Raw genomic sequence first — 20,879 nt, 5'->3', positions numbered from 1 at the left:
ATGTAAAACGTGTAAATATGTTCAGCCTGTGGAAACAACACACCTTTATTCACACATTTAACTGAAAACACATTCACAGACGGTGAGATGAGGGAACAGGAAGTGCAAAGGTGAGAATAAAAGAAATAAAGAATGCAACTGTAAAATCATAAAATACAACCAGCAACTCTGAGCTGATTATTTAGGATCTATCTGAAACTATCAAACAATAAATTAAGATTCTATCCTTTTTTCACCAGAAAAGGGCTACAAGGGATTTTTATTAATAACAATAACGTCTGACAACCAGCAGCCTGCAGATGAAGCGATGAAGAGTGAAAGTAAAAGACGGAGCAGAGCGGGGCAGGTGATGCTGGGGAGAAGACAAAGATCAGGAGTGTTAGCAGCGTACCTGTCGTGGTCTATGTGCTGGTCGGCGTCGTACATACAGAAAGGCTTATCGATGGTTGTGCACTCGGTCATGAACTCTATTGATCCTCCGGTGTCGGCAGATATGTCACAGATAGCCAGCAGCCTGTGGACAGAGAGAGGAGACGGCGTTGAAGAGGTCTCAGACTGTAAACACCACTGAAGATAAAGATGTGACTCTTGACCTCGGTGGAGATAAAGCCGCTAACACACTGCTAACACAAACACACACACACACACTCCCCATTCACCAGAACAGACATTCAGCCGTCAGTGTGTCAGGAGAGCAGGAGGAGATTACACTGGCCGGTGATATTCAGACTCAGCGCTCTTACTTGTGAGGCAGCCTCGGTGATCCTTCAGCGAACACACGTGAGCTTTTAGACGGTCTTATCAGCTTCTGGGCGTCCAGTCGTCGGAGGAGTCGGGGCGTGTGGGGGTCCCAGTAAATGCCGTTGATCAGGCAGGTTGTGTAGGGCGCCACCTGTGGTCGAGATAACACAACATTTATACTCCGTGTTGATGATCAATCAGTAAAAGAGCGCTGTACCGTAGACAACCGGACTCGTTTCAGTTTGTTGAAGACGTCTCTCCTCTCATCATCTCAAGAGGCTTCTTCAGGTCTAGCTAACTGGAGGGGAGTCGCAGGGTTTAAAACCCTGCGTGGAAGTGTCCTTACAGAGTCGTTAAGGACTCAGACTCAGAGTCCTTAACAACTCTGTAAGGACACTCCCATCCAAGGTTTTAAACCCTGGGTGGGACTGTCCTTACAGAGTCGTTAAGGACACGTGTGAGCTCAGAGTCTGCGTCTCAGAGTCCTTAACAGCTCTATAAGGTCTCGGAGACTCAGAGTCCTTAACGACTCTGTAAGGACATTCCCACCCAGAGTTTAAAACCCTGGATGGGACTGTCCTTACAGAGTCGTTAAGGACACGTGTGAGCTCAGAGTCTGCGTCTCAGAGTCCTTAACAGCTCTATAAGGTCTCGGAGACTCAGAGTCCTTAACGACTCTGTAAGGACATTCCCACCCAGGGTTAAACCGTTAAATCGTTAAGAACACGTGTGAGCTCAGAGTCTGAGAGTCATTATTGGCATGTAACTCCTTAAAGACCGAGGCCAAGTCTAATCATCCCGCAGTTCATCTGTTATGGACCAGGACTTTTTCAGATCCTTCCTCTTTATTTTTTCTTACATCAGCTCACACATGTCGAGTTCAGTGTTCAACGGATCCGTTTCAGATCAATTCCAAACTTTTCAACCTGCAATGACCTCGGTTTTGTTTTTTCTCAAGCAAATCTCAAAAGGCAGCTTTCAGCGAGCAGTTCGGCCGTGAACACACGAACTCGTCGTGCTGCACTTTACATTCCTGCTTCAGATTCCTGCTGTGGAGAACAGAAGTGGATTGATTGACGTGACTTCTCATTCAGTTTCATTCTGTCTTCAACAAATTCGGTACCAAAAAGTAGCTTATTCATTTTTTTTCTCCTTTCTAATCGTCTTTAGTTGGCTGTCGAACTACTTTTCCATAAATAACGAACGCACTCTGAACAATCCTTCATATTTTGACATTTCATTTATAGGTGGCACTAAAGCAGGCACGACAATTTATCTTTGAACAAAGCTCGAACACACTCCATAATAAACACGGCTCTGTGAATTTTCTTCTATAAAAAATAAGAATTTTAAGGGCTTGTGCAGCCTTGACAGAGTGGGCGCGAGTGACGCTTTGTTTTTCTTTGGTATTTCTCGTTCTTCTTTAACGGATGTGTGAGTTCAATAAAATTGATTTTTCTTTTTTTTATCCACCGCTTGGCGATTTTATTCAGCCGTGCTTTGATACAAAGCAGAACAGAAACAATGAGCTGATGAAACAAGAAGTCAATCAAGAGCAAAACATTTCATACAATTTGAGTAGAGACTCGAAGCATTTAGTGGTCACTGGGTTCTGTAGGTTCTGTGGGTTCTGTAGGTTCTGTGGGTTCAGGCTAAAACAGGACAGCTGGAGACAGAGAGTCACTTTGGACTATAAAATGAAAATATAAATTATTTTGAGTTGCAATAAAAAGGCCATTAATCATATTTTTCTGCATAAATGTAACTTGTTTGTTTTCACATCAACATGTTTAACATGTTCTCTGTCATGTGCAGGATTACTGATCAGATGGACGTATCGGTTTCATTCTCTGTGAGGTCATTTGACTCAGACTGTGATGAAAGTCGACACAGAGTTTAACAGGACGAGCGCTGTGTTGACGCTGCCACGTGCCACCAACCAGCAGCTGTCGAGTGCCGCTGACTGAAATAGAGGACGAGGCCTCCGAGTGACTGACAGGAGCAGGTTGGATGAGGAGTGTTGTAACTGAAGGGGTGGAGCTGCTGGTGGTGGAGGGTGGAGGTGGACTCACGCTGGTCCTGAAGTGCGAGGTGTACAGCTCCGGGTGGTTCTCGTACTCCATGGGGTCGTACATGCCGTCGCTCTTCCTCATCAGGTGGTGATGTCGGCTCAGGACGGTGGCGTAAACTTTGGACAGATCTGAGAAGAAAACAGCAACATGACGTAAATCATGTTTGTAGTTAAAGTATTTTAATAGCACAAGCACTTTTTATCATCTGTCAAACACGATTCACATCCTGTTATCACACTGAAGCAGAAAGGTAATCTGATATCTATCTATCTATCTATCTATCTATCTATCTAATCACAGTAATCAATACCTTGTGTTTCAGAGACGTCCTTCAGCTCATGAGGTTCAACATACTCAACAGGAAGCTCGTTGAGGATGTCTTGTGCTCCCTGAAGGACGAAGAAAGGAAGAAGACGAGTGAATTTACAGAAATTCAGATTTCTGAGGCCACTGTGCATGTTTTTACGTCTCACTGTACCTTGGAGACGTTGCCGGTACCGGTGAAACAAAACGTCACGGGTCCGATAGATTTGGGCATGAGGCCCATGGAGATCTCATACCCACAATCCCTCACTGCCTGGATGGCCTGGCTGACGTTCCTGTAGTTATGAGCCATGCCGATGTGCTGTGAACAGCAGAGATGTGAAGCGATGAGATAAGAATGGCGTGAAGGTGAAGAAGGCCGGTTTAACGGGAACGCTGTCTTACCATGAAGGGCGTGTGGTGCCCGAGGGCCAGGAAGCGAAGCCCGAGCCCGTGCAAGATGTTGATCATTCCTACCAAGACAAACAACAGCTCAGCTCTGATTTGCAGGCTTTTGTTTGATTCACTCAAAACATTGTCACTTTGTAAAGTAATTTAAGATCATTTAGGAGAATAAGTGAGTATCTGTAGGCTCCAGGAAGCTTCAGATTAAAATGTTAATAACTAACCGAAACATAAAATGGCTACAAACTGCTCCAGAAGCCTCTCGATCACAAATTGCTCTGAAAATATGTTTTTTAAGCTTAGCATTAGCGTGCAACCCGTCTGAAGTAGGTGCACAAGCTGACAGTGCATGCAGTGTGTAAATAACATCCTCTCATATCAGTTTGGGATCTCGGGGCCTTCAGAGACTTTGATTTATGTCAGACGAGATGCTCGCAGCCATTTTATGAGTTGTTTTTTTTTTTACAGCTGTCTACTTCAACTGCTGAGGAGAATTGCTACAACCCTGTTTTGCTGTGAAGCTCTAGAAATATAGAATATTTGTGGACAAAACTTTCCATATGCCTCGGGGTGAGGAGACAAAGACTGAATCTGGATTTTTTGTTGAACGTCTTGAACGTTCATCCAGCCGTCTACATTTAGCAGACGCTTTTGTCCAAAGCGACTCACAATAATTCATTCATTTACAGATGCGAGGTGCCGACCAGCACGTCAGGAGCAGTTCTGGGTTCAGTATTTTGCCCAAGGACACTTCAACATGCAGACCAGGGGAATCAAACCAGCGACCTTCTGATAACAAGACGCTGGCTCTGCCCCTGAGCCTCAGCTGCCCTAACGTTAGTTCTTCCAGATCCAGACTGAATATATCCAGTCACAGGAAGTATTACGACACTGATGAGTCAGTCAGTTAGCTGTCGTGTTGATTCAGGTCAGACTCAACAGCAGGTCCAGTTGATTGAGACAGAAATGTTTAAACAGAGAACATCTAACTTGGTTTCACAACAGTCCAAAGAAATGACTGAACAGCCGGGACATGATGCAAAACCTGACCGTCATCTGCTCGTTTCTTACCTGCGACGCCGGCCCACTGACCAAACGCTACGATCCTGAAGCCGTTAGGATCCACCATCTTCTCGTAGTCGATCAGACGAACCTCCTGAGGAGACAAAATTCATCTGATTTAGGTTTTTAGAGGAGTTTTTCTCAAGAACAGATACAAACACAGTAATATTAAATTCTCAGCTCCAGAACAGAAGACAGAGCTGCTCCTGTACATCATCGAACAGACAGATTTAATTCATCTTACATCCGGATCATCGCAGCATTAACAGGCAACACCTTGTGTAACAAAAGGTTGTGTGCAGCTCAGCTCAAGAGACAGACTTCATGAATCTACTTAACTTTAAATTCACTGCAATGTGCTTTCAGAGAGGAGGAAACAGCTTCCTGCTTCTCCGACTCTGAAGCTGATGAAGATTTTAAGATGCCGCTGAAGAAGCTCGCCAGTCACATTCACATCCTGACGCTCTGGGCGGGCAGGTCGTGTCCGCCAACGAGCCAAAAACAAATCGGGAACGAGACTCAACAATCAACTATCTCTGAAAATACAAAATAAGCTGCAGCAGGTTCGGTAAGTGAGAGACTGGAGCGAGTTTGTTTGAGAGACCTTGACCCGTTTAAAGCAGCAGTCTGCCATCTGGACATGTTTGTTTTTCTGTGTCATCATGTCGTTGTGTCAGGAAGTTCCGTCTCTTTTAATTATTTTATTTATTGACATTTAATATCTGTACTGGGCGTTGTCGTTGGGCTAACCTCTTTTATAGAAGCCTGGTCTCCTGCCAGCGTGGCCTCGATTCTCTGAAACCTGTTCTCACCACAAAATGTTCCTGTGAAGTGTTTCAAAGGTGAGAATCAATTATGTGACCGTGCACCTGAGGTGATCTCACTGTTTCAACAGTACCCATAATTCATCCCTGAGTAAAAGTAAAGACGTTGTGGTCAAATTATACTTGGTAAAAATTATAAGTCACCCACAGAAGAAGTGCTGCAGTCTTCAAGTTACTGATATTAAAAGTGAATCATGTAGCTGATGTCGTCCGTCCTCTCCTTCACTGTCCAATCAAATAAAAGCCATCCCACCGAGCACCTCAGGATTACACTGACAAACTACGTGTCCCACAATGCAACATGTCACATATGACTGGAACAAAGTGACTAAATGTCTCTCACCTTGGTCAGCAGGTCCTCCAGCAGCCCCATGTTGGCCTCCTGAGCTTTGATGGTGTGGGAGAAAAAAGCGTACGTCTTCCTGGGAATCACCTTCTCCTCCGGCGGCCTCTTCACCCCGATTATCAGAGACGCCTCCGAAATGTCCTCCTGCACGACGGCGCCCGCCCTCATGTAGTACTGCCGACAAGAAAGGCGGATTTAAACGGCCGTCAGAGGCACTCGCACTTTTTAAACTAGTCAAAAAATCACATGAGATGGATGAAGGTGATGAAAGGTAAAAAAACCAGATAAATACATATGAAACATTGCATTATAATACCGTATTATGTATAAAATATGTGCAGAAGAATTCGGCAGTATTATCTATATACAATATAATTTGAAAAGAAAGCTATTGTTGTGACATATAATAAACAAGTAATATTCAGAGATGTGTATTTGTTTTTATGTCACTTCCACAATAATAATAATAATAATAATAATAATAATAATAATAATAATAATAATAATAATCTATATAAATCCTGTCCTCCTGACACATGTTTCACTGCCTCACCTTCTCGTGGATTGCTCTGCGGTTGGACGGTTGCACCAGGACTTTGACGCCGGCGTTGGTGAGCTCTTTGACGTGGCGCGGGGCCAGCGGCGCCCTCCTCTCCCACGGGTTGACGTCCTCGCGGCGGATGGCCATGACGGCCCTGTGGTGCTCATAGCGGCGCTGGGCTGCGAGGCAGCTCTGCGTCCTCTTACGCTGGTGACTGAGGAGTCTGAACATGACTTCTCCTGCTCAGGACAAACACATGGAGCCACAGACTGATGACAACAGCACTTATATCCAGAGTGGTGACATACGGGAAGTGATGCAAACTGTAGTTACATGCAATGTGAGCGTGTTGCTCTGTGCCATGTTTTTTTGTGTATCTGACTGAGAGGTCAGAGGTCGGGTTTGCTGGGAGAGAGCTGCTGACAGACGGTTGGCTGAGACAGAACTGCTGTTTCTCTGTTTCGTCATGCTTCAGCTGCAGCAAACAGTTACTGGCACTGTTGATCATTTTTCTTCATTAGTTGTGTTGATTTCTTGTTTTGTCCTTAACCAAAAGATATTCAGCGAACTGCCGAGCTCAAGTTTTCACTGAGATAAAAGAGTCGGCGCTCACACTGTCTGACGCGAGAGCATCGAGTGTAAATACCATTTTTTCAGATAGATTTGGGATCTCTGGGCTTCCGTAGTCTTGGTTTACTCCATACGAGCTGCACAGAGCCTTTCCATGGTTTTATTGGGTTGTTTTAAAACATTTTAAAACAAGTCGAGCTGAGAATGCTGCAACACTGGACTAATTTATTCTGTGAAGCTTCACTTGACTCCTTTAGCAGAGCAGACAACGACTGACTTTTAATTTTGGAGTGAACTTCTCATTAACTCTTGGCAAGAAATAGATTTCCAAATGTGTCAAAGTCCTTGAGGGACCAGTGTTCATGCTGGAAACCACCGTGTTTGAAATATTCCTACAAAACTATGAACCACTCAGTCAGAAACTTCTATAAAGTTCATATTTGGTACCAGCCAGCCTATCTGTGCCTATAGGATTAATATGTAACGGTAACATTGAAGCCGTTACAGGTGAGAATAATAATAACACAGTAAACTGGAGCAGCATCCTCCTCAAATAAGTGCTGAAACACGCAGAGGCGGATTTTAAAATCAGTAAAAATGTAAATGGAGTTCGGTGCTGATTCAGCTCGCAGTGTCGGATCAGCTTAAACCCACCCTGCAGCCGCGCGGCTCAGTTCCGGGGTCTGCTCCACACTATCACATCACGTCATTAAGTAACTTATCAAAGCATGTATTGATTATAAGCTGCACGTGAAGCGGCGGGCCGGGTCCAACTCACCTTTCTGCCCGGGTTCTGTTCACCACGCCGGCTCCGGACGACCAAATGTGGCGACGGCTAACCGACAACACCGGAGAGTCACGCAGAGGTGAGCCGAGCAACTTCACACACACACACAACCACACACACACACACACACACACACACACACACACACAACCAACCACACACAACCACACACACCGGGGACACTCTTCCGCTTCCGGTTACGATTACAAAATAAAACAAATCTTAGTTTCAGATATGATAATTCGTCTCGTGGTAATAGATGTAATTTTTTTCTATTTTATTTTAACATATATGAAGTGAGAGTGTAATAATATATGTATATATATGTATGTATATATAAATATATATTTATAAACGAGTTTGCTTATTACTTCACAACAAATTACAGTATGAGAAAATGAAAGGAATGTATAAGAAGTAAAGTTACTGTCATTAGTGCCTCTTGTATGTATGTATGCAGCCTGTTCCAGTCGCTTACACTTGAGATTATCTACTTTATTGTTTTACTGTCTACTTCACTATTTTATTTATATCTTTATCGTTATCTCTTGTTTCCATTCAAGCTATATTTCTATTTCTACTTTGCACGGAGCATCTGGAACAAAAACAATTTCCCCCCGGGATTAATAAAGTATTCTGATTCTGATTCTTAGTCTGATGTTATTGTATATGCAGCTAATTCTGTGTCTGTATTCCAATATTTGTACATCCAGTGTGTCATAATAAAACATAATGAAGCCACACCAGTTCAAGTTCTCTACATGATGCTGTCGTTAATGAAGTCCATTCAGCAGTGATCAGAACACAGAGGTTGTGGTTTGGTCGTGACCACAACTGTCTTTTATTTTGAAGGTGAACCTCCAGTGTTCCGGCTCCACGCGCCAGGCTGTGGCTGCAGGTTTAGGCAACATTCCTCCGTGGAGACGCACAGTTGGGACTTTGTTTGTGTTCACGGCGCACCCCGTGTGGGCGGCTACAGTGCTGTATGACCGCGCACGTGAGTAACATTATCCCACGAAGACACAGCGATGTTTGTGTTTGTTTGTAGTCCAGAGGAGAGGAACAGCCGGGCGGGGACAGTTTGATCAAGTCCGATGTGGATGTGACCGCCCGTAAGAGCTGCCCAGAGGTAGAAAACGAGCGTCCGTCTGCAAGGAGCCTCTGCCCGCGAGCTGAAGTTCTCAGAGCACGAGCTGCGTCTGAAGTCTCTCCACCAATCAGCTGCCAGAGACGAGGAGCCGCCCCCCGCGTGGCCCGTCGCCCCGCGATGACGGAGGCAGCCCCAAAAATGCCTAAACTACGTCACTGTCCTTAACGTCACCTTTACTGTGACCATGACTCTGATTGATTTGCTTCATCAATGAAACATGCAGGGAAAATAGGAAAATATATACTTTTGGAAAGTTTCAATGTTTGGATTCAATGTTTTTGTTCTCAGTTTTGTTTTTTTGTTTATTTGTTTTGCATTAATGAATCAAATCAGTGGAGTAAAAGTTCAATATGTGGAAGTATAAAGTAGCAGAAAATGAAAATAGTCAAGTAAAGAAGCTCAAAATGGCCGGCTTATCGAGTACAATACTTGAGTAAATGTACTTAGTTACTTTGCATTACTGCTGTTAAAACACAACCTGCTTTTACAAAGTTTTAATTTAATAACTGTTCTTTTGTTTTCCTCCCTGACGTGTTGCTGCACAGTTCAGCCTTCAGCCTACACAAGTGAAGCTGCTGATTGCTTTATTGTGTCCTTGTTTGATTTGTTTCAATAAAGTTCATTGAAATTTCAAAAAAAGAGCAATCACTGCAGTTTCACTCTGTTTGATGAGATTTTAACGCAAATGTTAACTCGTCTTTATATTAATTAATGCAGCCGACGCGCACTCATGATGCTGCTGCAGGCTCTCACAACGTATTGATCTCATGTGTTATTTACTGTTTTCATATCAATGTGTGTGTGTGTGTGTGGAGGTGATGTGTGGCAGGAGGAAAGTAAACAACATGTCAAGTGGTTGAGGTCGGTGAGAACTGTGAGATGAGTCACTTATAAAGTCATTATTATAATTCTAAAATGAAAACAGATGACAATATCTCATAATTTAACAACATCTTGACATTCAGTCCGTCATTTATCTGATTTAACATCATCAAGTGCTTTTTTATGATTTTGGTGCCTGATGATTATTTAAAAAAATCATATATTTGTTGTTGTTTTTTTTGCTTTATTTTGACATAAAAGGTAACAAATCAAGTTCACCACAAATAGAATGATAAGAACCTAATTTAGTAAATAATTGACTTCGTATCTCATCGTGAATCACATTTTTGACTTCCTATGTTGAGTATTTGACTTTGTGTTTATATCTTATTATCATTATTCCTAATTTTCTCTATTTCTTGAATTTGCTGTTACTTAATTTAGACTTAACGGTATGTTGCTGTAGACTTGTAACGTGTTTGTGAATAAAGCTTGTGATGATGAAATATATTTTTTAATGTTTTGCTGCAATAAAATTGAAATAAAAGAACTCTTCAAATGAAGAACTCCAGCAGATGGAAAACAGAAATGTTTTTATTCATCTTTACTTTGTTAAAGCCTTTATGCAGTCTTGTTTAAAAAAAGTGATAGAAGAATTGATCACACACAGTTGATTTTATTTATTATTTTTTCTCGACGAGCCTTCTGCAGCCGGAGGCCCGAAACAAACTAACCTTCACCGTGACAAGAACTGGTTTTTAATAACAGTGGTACAATTTAAAATAAATATCATAAAACCATTTTTTTTTCTTTCTTTTTTTTTTTTCTTACAATAATCCTGAGATTGAAATAAAAAAGAACAACAGGCTGACTGACTGACTGACTGACTGACTGACTGATGAAGGAAAGACTCGACTCGTCTTCCTCCGTCAGTCCGGACCAGAGATGGAGAGGTGGAGCTGTGGACTCGCTGCAGCAGATTTACATTTTGTTACTCTCGGCTTTTAGTTGAAGGTGTTTGCATCCAAATGGCATCAACAGTGTTGAGATTACAGTCATACTAACTGCGTCTGTTTGTTGGTTTGTACACATGATTACACAAAACCTGCTGAACAGATCGTCACGACACCCGGATGGAGGATGTGTCTCGGCCCAGAACCGACCCAGTCAACTTCTGATGTGTATGAGATCCAGGAATCTTTTATCTCACTTTCTGTAACGATGCAATATGTAAAAAACATCTAAAAAACTAAATTGTGGACACATATGAGTGTTGACATTAAGGCATCTTCGTAGTGTGTTGCAGACACGTCTACTAAAGCTAAAATGCTAACCAGCTAGCCGCAGCAGTGACCCTCCTGTCCGACACTCAGGAGAGCTATCAGTGCAGCTAGCTTCACGGCTAACTGAGCTAACCAGCAGTTTGCGGTTGTTCTGGTAATATGTTCCCCACTTCCTGTTTACATATTGCACCTTAAACACTGTGAGACAGCGCGTGTTTTGGCGTTTTCGTTAATTTCTCAGGGATAAACCTCCTGCGTCTTCACGTGGCTCGTTTCCATGAGTGTGTGCAAAAGGGGACTGTTGGGCTTTTGCAGAGGTATGCACTCTACTGAGTGCCATTCTAGGTACAACTTGGGTCGTATTTCCATAGTTTTGGCAGTAAGTTCTATCAGAAGCATAATAATAACGCTGTACTCATCGACTGTGGCACTGAAATGAAGAAGTGTGGAGAAAAATCCCTCGTGCACACGACTACGGTGAGCGCAGAGGGTCAAAGCTGAACCTCTGAACTCCGTGAGTAAAGGAAGGACATCAATGGACAAAACTACCAAAATAAAATCCTACAAATCCTTCACTGTCGACTCATTATGGATGTAATAAACCACATGTTATCTTGTTCTATATTTGGCTTATGTGATTAAAACTGAGTCATTTTCATTTGTTTTTTAAAGTGTAGATATGGAGAGGACGGTATGAGGACTTCATTAGTCAAACTACTGTTGTTCATATTCAAATTTGTGTCTTCCTGCTAACCAGGCTGCTGTTAGTCGACATTTTCTTATTGTCAACAAATCCAATGAAAAAGACAAAAAACAAACATGTCAGTCTGTTTCTCAGCTCTCAGCTTCAAACCGCTGCAGAGTTAAACACAAGTTTATGAAACACGTTGTCATGACAACACTCCTAACGAGAGGCTGTAAACGAGCTTCGACCGCTTGTTTCCACCCGCCGTTTCTACGACATGTAAGTGCTTGATCATTTAAACACGGGGTATAAGAGACGAGAAGTGATTCAGATTAAAACACTGACTCTGAGACGAAGAACCGCCTCCTACTGAAGACGTACATCTTTAAAAAAAACAACTCAAAAATATATAGTTTCACTTTTTAAACAAGTCTCAGTCACAGCCGCTCACTTCAGTGTTTTGACGTTACTCAGACAGGAGGAGACAGTGCGTTTGTCGGGGACTATTTTGAGCGGTGGATTTATCTAAATTTGGAATCGAGTCAAGCTCAGAGGAAGAAGATATATCAGTTAATAAAATCAGTTCACTGCTGGTTTTTCTTTTCATGGATTTGTTGACAGGAAGAATAAAGATAATAAGCGGACTTCATCTTTAAAATGTTGGTATACATCTGTTGTTTCACCTCCACACCTCCGGTCTCACAGGTCATCAGTCTCACATCCTGAGATGCAACTGAAAAAATAATGAAAACTAATAATCACCGATGACTAATGAAATAATAATTAGCCACCATTTTAATATAACCGGCTATTATTCAGAGGGCAGGAGAGTCAAAGTTCAGCTCGTCCTCCGTGACGTGACGCGAGCTGAGAGCGACAGGTGCTGCCGGGTCGGCCGGGTTCCTTCTGTCAGCTTCCGGGCCAGAGGGGTCAGAGGTCAGGGGTCGTATCAGGCCTGGAGGGGGTGAGAAGCGTCCTGATGGCTTTTTCAGGGTGAAGTTCAAGACGACCGGGTCAAGTTTGGGTTCAACCGGCTGGAGAGGCGTCGAGGACGAGTCACATCAGGGAAATAAGTACAAATAAATCAACGTTGTTTAAAGGACTTCTTAGTTAAACATGTCGGACTTTGTGGACTAGTGAGCAAAAGAAACACCGCCCTGACTCAAAAGTTCAGCAAGGTAGGATCAGAATACATCAGAATGTGAGAAAATACTGCTGGATTTAATAGATTTCACGTCTTTAACTGGGATCTTTAGAAATACTGACGTTAACCGTGTTTCTTCTGTGGTGACTGAAAGTAAAACCAGAGCTGCTCCGCTCCCTGAACCACACGACCGCTCGTCATCCACGTCCGTCAATAACTGTCCAAATTAAAAGTCTAGATTTTCCCCCGCTGACTCTCTCGGTGTCGCCTGTGGAGGAGCGGGTCGGTCACGTCTGAGAAAACAACCCCGATGACGTCACAGTGATGTCATCAGGGTTATAACTCAGCTTGAGCTTGGCGACTGCAAACTCATAAAAGACGTGTGGAGAGACACTAAGATCCAGTTGCATTGTGGGAAGTGGGATCAGAGTAAAAGTCGGGATGTCTCGGCCTCTTTCAGCGTTCTTCTAATCGTCTTCACCACCAAAGAAACTAATTATCAAGTCATTAAAGGTTCAAAGTTACTAATTTTGGGGGGACAAGCACACAGAGTGGTGATATGAGGGCACAGAAAGTCTACCGGGCTCCACAGATCTGCCATACGAGGACTACAGTTCAGTTCCAGGCCTGACGGAGGTCACAGCGGACCTGATGTGGGGGGGGGTTTTTTTGGCGAGGCGGGTCGGGCGTGGTCGGCGCTCAGGCCTGCGGAGGCGACTGAGGGCCGGCCGGGTCGTGCAGCTTCCTGATGTGTTTCTTCAGGTCAAAGTTCCTGCAGAAGCCCTTCCCGCAGGTGGGGCAGGTGAAGGGCTTCTTGTCGTTGTGCGTGTGCATGTGGAAGGTGAGGTTGTACACCTGGTGGAACGCCTTGCTGCAGATGGAGCACTTGAACTGCTTCTCGCCGCTGTGCGTCAGCTTGTGGTTCTTGTAGTTTCCTGCACAAAAAAAATCAGAGAAAAAGAGAAGTCAGTGAAATCACCGACACGTCTCCTCGGAGTCCGTCAGTTCAAACGTTTGATTAACAGTGAAGATTATAGATTGTCTGGTTGTAATTAGAGACGACGCCGATAACAGGAAGTAAGAAATTCTGATATCAGTCGGATGATGAACACAATGTTGTGTTAAAGAGGTTTAAAACAACCGTCTGCATATCGAGCAACACGTCCGCTGATACTGATATATATTAATGTCACGCTCTAGTTATAACACTTTTTAAAGAATGAGAGAAAAGACTGAACGGATTTAATGTGAAAGGAAACATGTTTCTTTATTCTTATCTCCTGTTAATCATCTCACGACCCAGAAATCTGATCCTGGAGCTGCGAGAGGAGAATCATCTGCTGCAGGATAACCGTCAAATTAAAAGATGGAATATAGATATCGTGTTGAATAATCCAGCAGAGACGTTCGGCCTTGTGCATCTTCTGTTTATGAGTTCATGGTTGTCTTTTTTTTATGAGTAATTAGTGAAAAGAGAAGTTATAATTGTTCTTTTTGTTCACGGACGCTCTTCACCTCCACACACTCAGATTTTAAATTGCAAAGAAAGAGAGAAAACTCACAGAAAACAAGTTAAAGATCAACTTTAACTCTATAGATATCTTGATAATACTGTGAATTTATTATTTCTACTTCGTAAACCTTTCTTGGTATTTTCTATTAGTTTGCCGTTTATATATTTAGCTCGGCGTGTTCGTCTGCAGTGGAGTCAGATATAATCAGACCTCCGTGTCAGAGCGTCTTCACTGGCTCATTTTACTCTGCAGACTTCTCATAATTAGCAGAATTTAGTTCATAATAACACAGATTTAATCTTGGTAGCTGTGATATTTAGTGAATCAAGAAGACTAATTAAGTCATTTAAGGCCACAAATTAATTTTATAGAGAACAAAAGTACGATACTGAGAGCAGAAATGATCATCCTGAGGAGAGAGAGTCACATTTAATTTAGTCTGAATCAGAATCTCTGCTGACGAGCTGAGACAGCGAGGAGGAGCTGAGAGTGGAGAGTAACTAAGTACTTTTACTCCATTTTGAGTACTTCTTGTACATTAGCTGAGTGCTTCAGTTTTATGACAGATCGAACTCCTCCTGAAGTGTAAAGTCATTAAATTATTTTCACCTTTAGCAGCTGCGACATTCAAAAGACGAACACAGTAAAGCAACAATAAAACCATAAAATACACAGTAATACTCATATTCTGCTGTATTAATACACCTGGATTACACCTGGATTACACCTGTATGACACCTGTATGACACCTGTATTACACCTGTATTACACCTGTATTGTGTAATTTAAAATAAGGAGACGTTTCTTTCCTCGGTCAGTCGCAGAGAGGCAGCGTGAAGTCTGCAGCTCACGTTGAACATCAGCTTTTTATTTACAGTCATTTGTCGCTTTTCTTTTCTCTTTGGATTGAACCTTTAAAAATAAACAAACCGTAAAAAAAAAAAAAAGTAAAAAATCTGTGAATACCTGAAAAAAACAACCAAAGTAAATCAGAGTTTGAAGTTCAGCTCGTACAGCTCACATTTAATCGTCTTCTTTACCGGCTTATAATCTTTTAAACGTAAAATCAACTTTTTTTTTTTTTTACGGTTTGTTTATTTTTAAAGGTTCAATCCAAAGAGTTAAAAAAACGATGAATGACTGTTAATAAAAGCTGATGTTCAACGTGAGCTGCAGATGTCACGCTGCGTCTCTTCGACTGACGGAGGAAAGAAACGTCTCCTTATTTTATTTATTTCTTCTTTAATAAAAATCCACATTTTCACTTCATCGTTTCTGTTATTTTTTTCTCCCTGCGCATCAAAAACATGCTCTAACATCGATGTTTTTAAATAACGGTGACAACGCTGCTGATATCTACGCTTCTCCACTTTCTCCCTCCACGGTTTTTCTTTTAAAATCTGACAGATGACATTTTCTCGTCGCACCTCGACTCTCTGATCTTCACGATACGGTAAGAAAAGAAGAATCGTGTTGTGATGATTTGAATGATGTGACACGTGTCGCAGTCTGGACCGAACCAACCGCTCGTCTCTGCAGAACTCACAGCTCATAATAATATTATTTGGATGAACTGTTCGGACCTGCTGATCCGGATCTGTGATGTCGTTTGTATCCAGAGAGAGTCCGTCACATTGTTCCACGCTGTCGTCGTGACTTCTTCTTTTTGTTTCCTGATCAGTTTCGGGGATGATGTGCGTCAGACTGACGGCCGACAGATGCTGCTGACTTTAGTTCAGCCCGGTTCTGACCCGCCGAAAGATGTTTGAATCATTTTGTCTCCTCGCCTTTAAAATATCATATTAAACTGAATTATACTAATTTCACTGCTACTATTAAATATTTAAAGAGGCGATCCGCAGAGACTCAACCTCAGAATATTGACGAGGTAATAATATAATCTCATTTCGTTTGTTCTTGAAGTGGAGAAACGAGCTGCTCAGAGGAAAACCAGGTCCCAGCTGGAGAGGTGGCAGGGTCCGCCACGTATAAACAAAGCAGAACAGTGTAAACTGTGTTTTTAAATTCTCCTTTAAGGTCAGTTTGTTTGTTCAGACATGGAAATTTTCAGATTATTTAGTTTGTTGATCAGCCAGAGAAGGATCATTAATCCTGCCAAAACTACAGACTGCTCCTTTAAATTAAGATCTGAGTTATTATTATTATCATTATTTTTATTATATATTATATATTATATATTCGCGGGTTTTTCCTCTCACCTTTCTGATGGAATCCTTTCCCGCAGAACTCGCACACGAACGGTTTGTATCCCGCGTGGATGCGCGTGTGCGTGTTGAGCGTGGAGCTGCGGTTGAAGGCTTTCCCGCACTGATTACACTTGTGCGGTTTTTCCTGGAAGAAGAAAAAGAAGGAACACAAATAAAATATAAATGTTATTGTCATCAGACAGAAACACGTGATTAAATCAGGATATTACAGATTTATCTTAGATTTTTAACCCGGTTATTTTTTTTATTTTAAATGTTTAAGAGGAAACTTTCGTCTGTGAATGTTTCTGTGTCACACACACAACAAACAGCTCAATTAAAGCTCAATAATCCGATTTATTGGCATTAAAACGTCTCATGTTCGCTTCATGTTGTTTTTTTCTCTGATCATGACTTTGTTAATTAAAAGCCTCACACAGGCCCCGCCCACAATACAAATACAAGCATCTGATTGGAAACTTTCAGATTTGATTGGCAGATCTTTAAACCACAGGAGGACGAATTAACACGCAAAAATATTTATTAATGCGTCTGATTCATTTAATAAATAAAGACACACAAATTAAAATGAGTGTGTGCGTGTGTGTGTGTGTGTGTGTGTGTGTGTGTGTGTGTGTGTGTGTGTGTGTGTGTGTGTGTGTGTTCTCACCTGAGTGTGGATGATCTTGTGCCGGCACAGTGTGCTCGCCTGTCGGAACCCTTTACCGCAAACTTTACACACGAACGGTCGCGCGCCGGTGTGCACGGGCATGTGGCGGGTCAGGTTGTAGTGCGCGTTAAACACCTGCGAGAGGAAACAACACATAGAATTAAAAATATCATTCATTATAATAAATATATATATATATAAATAATAAACTCATTTTCATCAAAAATAAAAGTAAATGTAATTTAATTTAATTTAATTTAATTATTCTCTTCGAAATGAGCCTTTAAATCCTGTGCACGCGGCTCCGTGTCCCGGTTTAACGCTTAAATATAAAAACCTTTAATTATCAGAATGAGTCCAATTAAAATAATCTGCAACAACACCAGCAGCACCGAGACGAACCGGGTCGGTCCAGAACAACCCAGAACATGTTCTGTTTTTAATAAATGATTTATTTTTAATTTCATAAAGAAAAAACACTGTTTTTTTAAATAAAAATAAATATTTGCACCGTCTGAATAAAAATGTTTTCACACATCAACATGTTCAACAAAATGTCTTAAAATAAAAACAAAACGAGCCTCATTTTAATTATATTTGGTTTTTTATATTTAGAGAGAAAACATGATTTAGAATTTTAAAAAGCAAATGAATGTTTAAAACATTCCGTTGTTATCGTGAGAGAGAGAAAACATCTAAATTTAATCTGATAATTTACTTTTACGACCTTTAAAATGTGAAATAAGTGAATTAAAAAAAAAATATTTTTACGATTTTAATAAAATAAATAAACCCAGAAAAAAACAAAAAAGATTTAAATTGTAAAACGCAGCAGAAGTGAACGATCTGATGGTTTGGTTCAGTTTCTGCTGCAGCTCCGGGTCCTGGACCTCAGCGCTCCTGCCGGACTCTCACCTTGCCGCAGACCTCGCAGGTGAAGACTTTGGGCTTGCTGCCGGGACAGGAGCCGCTCAGCCGGGCCGCCGCCGCCGCAGCCGCCGCCGCAGAGCCCTTGAAGATCTTGTCGGTGAGGATCTGGTCCCGCTCCTTCATGTAGTGCTGGATCTGGCTCTGAGACAGCTCCTTGAAGGCCTGCACGCCGGACACCGGGTACCGCTCCCCGGCCTGCTGCAGGCCCGGCTTGCTCTTCTCCGCCATGAAGGCTTTGTGCCGGGCGGTGAGCAGGTAGGAGGCCATCGGGTGCAGGTTGACCAGGCCGGCCGGCGGAGGACACGCGCCGCCGTCCCCGCTGCAGTTCAGGTAGCACACGGTGCCCATGGTGGGGAAGGAGGACTGGTTCACCACCCGGGGTCTGAAGAGTTTGTACTGGCCGGCGCTCTGGCTCACAGCGGAGTCCTCCTGCTGGTTCTTATAGTTCAACCCGAAGCCCAAAAAGTCTGCGGGAGCGGCGAGAGAGGACGCGTCGAGGTGGCCCGGATCCAGCCCGCTGATGCTGAGCCGGTGGCCCGGTTCGTAGCCGAGCGGCACCAGCGGGATCATACAATGCAGCGAGGAGGGACACACGTCGGGTTTCCCCACGGGAGCGGACTGGAACCAGCTGGGGAGCGGTATCGACTTGGGCTCGGGCGTCCTGGCCATAATCCGGTCGATGGAGAAAGCGAGAGGCTTGCTGCTGCTGCCGCCGGAGGTGAGCATGTCGGAGCCCGCGGGCTGGCTCCCAGAAGCCGGGGGGGAGCCGAGGATCCCCGCTGGGCGGCGGAGAGGACCGTCCATCACCTCCGCATCAACCGCGCCGCGACAAAAACAACAACAACAACGAGAAGCTGCTGGAGGGAAGCCGGGGGTCGGTGCTGCTCCTCACCGGCCCGCAGGAAAGGGCATCATCTGCCGGGGAACCCCCCCTCTCCTAATCGGCAGCCCAGTTCCCCTCACTTATTGACGGCCGCGGCTCGCTCGATAACGGCGTGCGGAGAGCCGAGACCTCGTCGATCGTTACCGTCCAGGAAGGAGCGCGCAAAAAGTAGATAATTTGCTCAATTCTCCTCCGTCGATTCTCTGCACTTGTCGCCGCTGGAAGAGGAGGAGGAGAGGAGGAGGAGGAGGAGGAGGAGGTTGTCCCTTACTTGGCAGGACTCCTGCTCAACTGGAAGGTATTTGGTAAATCCCAGGTCCCCTTGTGGCTTCGCGTGACATCATTTTTTTTTTCTTCTTCCTAATCGCAGTGCGCCAGACGCGCAGCGGCCGCGAGGTCAGGAGCTGTCAGAGTTTTGGATCAGATTTGGACCCAGCCTCCTCTTTTTACGCGCGCCTCAGAGAGGACACGGAGCTGCACACGCGGGTGAACTCGAGACAGAAAACGGATCGAGATATTGAACAGAGAATGGATTTGGAGTCATCGATCTCAGCCTGGGTGGGCTTTCGGGTCTCTGAGTCACAAACTTTGACTCGAGCGCTTTTTTTTTCTTCTTCTCCTCCTCTTTTCTTTTTACGCAGCAGCTTTTTAGATGCCCAAAATCCACCCGCGGCTGAAAAAACACTCCTCGACTCTCACTGATATATTTTTTTATTTATTTTTTTACTGCTAAAGAAACAACACGAGGAACAGCCCGCGCGCTCTCTCCTCTCTCCTCACATCCCGTCTTTTCTTTTTCTTTTTTTCTTTTTTTCCCGGATGCGCCTTTACGCACAGAGATGTGAATTTAGAGTTTTTCAGGTTTTTCAGAACGACAACACCTCGATGAAAGCAACAGAGAGGAGTCTGAAGAAAAGAGGGAGAGAAATAAAACAGTGAGGCCTGAAGAGGGAAACACACACAACCAAACAACAAACACAACAAGGAGCTGAAGCTGCTGCGCCACAATATATTTATATATTTAAACATGTTCAAGTTTAAATTTGATTCCTTTCCACTTAAGAACATTTTCAGCGCTGCAATCAATTATATTTTATTTTATTTACAAATAAAGATTCTCACGACTGAAGAGACGAAAGAAATGATTTATAATAAAAACGAAAATCTGAACATTTAAATATGAAATCTAAAAAATAACGAAGTGTTGATTTACATCAAACGAAAAATCAAATAAAATGTGATTCCAACTTTTTTTTTTTTGACGCCACAAAATAACAACAAGCTTCAGTTTATTATAAAACCAAGAATATTATTTTTTGTTATGAATTTGCTGCGTAATAAAGTTTTTAAATGTGAAATTTCTTCTTGTGTAAATAAAATGTTTATAACTAAATATAATGCAGGCAGATATAAATGTTAATTTATGCATCTAGCAACATATTTTACTGATATAATTAACGACACAACTGTCAAACAGCTGGAATAAAAAAATAAATATAGAAATTATAACTGTGGACAAAAACTGTGTTAATAAATAAATTTAAAAAATATCCTTGGAGCTGCTTACAAATACATCACAGTGTTATAAACCACCAACACACGTGTGTATGCAGCTTATAAATTAATGCAAATAATATTATTATTATTATTATTAATAATAATAATAATAATAATAATAATAATAATAATAATAATAATAATAATAATAATAATAATAATACATGTTGAGTTTTATTGTCTTTGTGTTATTAGATGAATAAAAATGACAGAAGAGATTAAATGTCCGGATGTTGTTCAGCAGCAGATCTGCAGGCCTGAATACAAACAAGCAGCTGTAATAAACATTGTGTAAGTATTTATTTTGTGAGCGACATGCACAAGAAATTATTGTGTTAATTTTCACATTTTGCTGCTTTTATTCCGTGTGGTAATTTTCTCTG

At 42.5% G+C, this 20,879-nt stretch overlaps 2 protein-coding genes across 3 annotated transcripts in view; both read right to left on the bottom strand.

Annotated features, from left to right (window-relative positions):
- aass (aminoadipate-semialdehyde synthase) overlaps positions 1-7,763 on the bottom strand; it is a 35,307-nt gene extending 27,544 nt beyond the window's left edge. The window contains exons 1-10 of one of the 2 annotated variants that reach the window (XM_030425750.1): positions 7,643-7,763; positions 6,307-6,533; positions 5,751-5,927; positions 4,593-4,677; positions 3,522-3,589; positions 3,292-3,438; positions 3,124-3,202; positions 2,814-2,941; positions 744-892; positions 392-514 (exon numbers count right to left, since the gene is read on the bottom strand). In XM_030425750.1, the coding sequence (XP_030281610.1) occupies positions 392-514; positions 744-892; positions 2,814-2,941; positions 3,124-3,202; positions 3,292-3,438; positions 3,522-3,589; positions 4,593-4,677; positions 5,751-5,927; positions 6,307-6,525 (1,175 nt within the window). In that variant the 5' untranslated portion in view covers positions 6,526-6,533; positions 7,643-7,763. Of the gene's footprint in view, positions 1-391; positions 515-743; positions 893-2,813; positions 2,942-3,123; positions 3,203-3,291; positions 3,439-3,521; positions 3,590-4,592; positions 4,678-5,750; positions 5,928-6,306; positions 6,534-7,642 lie in introns of those variants that run through there. The other variant, XM_030425749.1, reaches the window with a different exon arrangement.
- Positions 7,764-10,279: 2,516 nt separating this feature from the next.
- On the bottom strand, positions 10,280-19,706 carry fezf1 (FEZ family zinc finger 1). Its single transcript, XM_030424808.1, has 4 exons — positions 18,042-19,706; positions 17,127-17,261; positions 16,469-16,601; positions 10,280-13,670 (listed from the first exon to the last, which is right to left on the bottom strand). Exons 1-4 carry the CDS (start codon positions 18,858-18,860, stop codon positions 13,435-13,437), a joined length of 1,323 nt encoding a protein of 440 aa, XP_030280668.1. The 5' UTR covers positions 18,861-19,706; the 3' UTR covers positions 10,280-13,434.
- Positions 19,707-20,879: the final 1,173 nt, after the last annotated feature.

The sequence above is a fragment of the Sparus aurata genome, chromosome 8 (assembly GCF_900880675.1).
Source record: "Sparus aurata chromosome 8, fSpaAur1.1, whole genome shotgun sequence".
Lineage (NCBI taxonomy): Eukaryota > Metazoa > Chordata > Actinopteri > Spariformes > Sparidae > Sparus > Sparus aurata.
The sequence above is the reverse complement of the archived record's forward strand: the minus strand, read 5'-3'. Positions and strand labels throughout refer to the sequence as shown.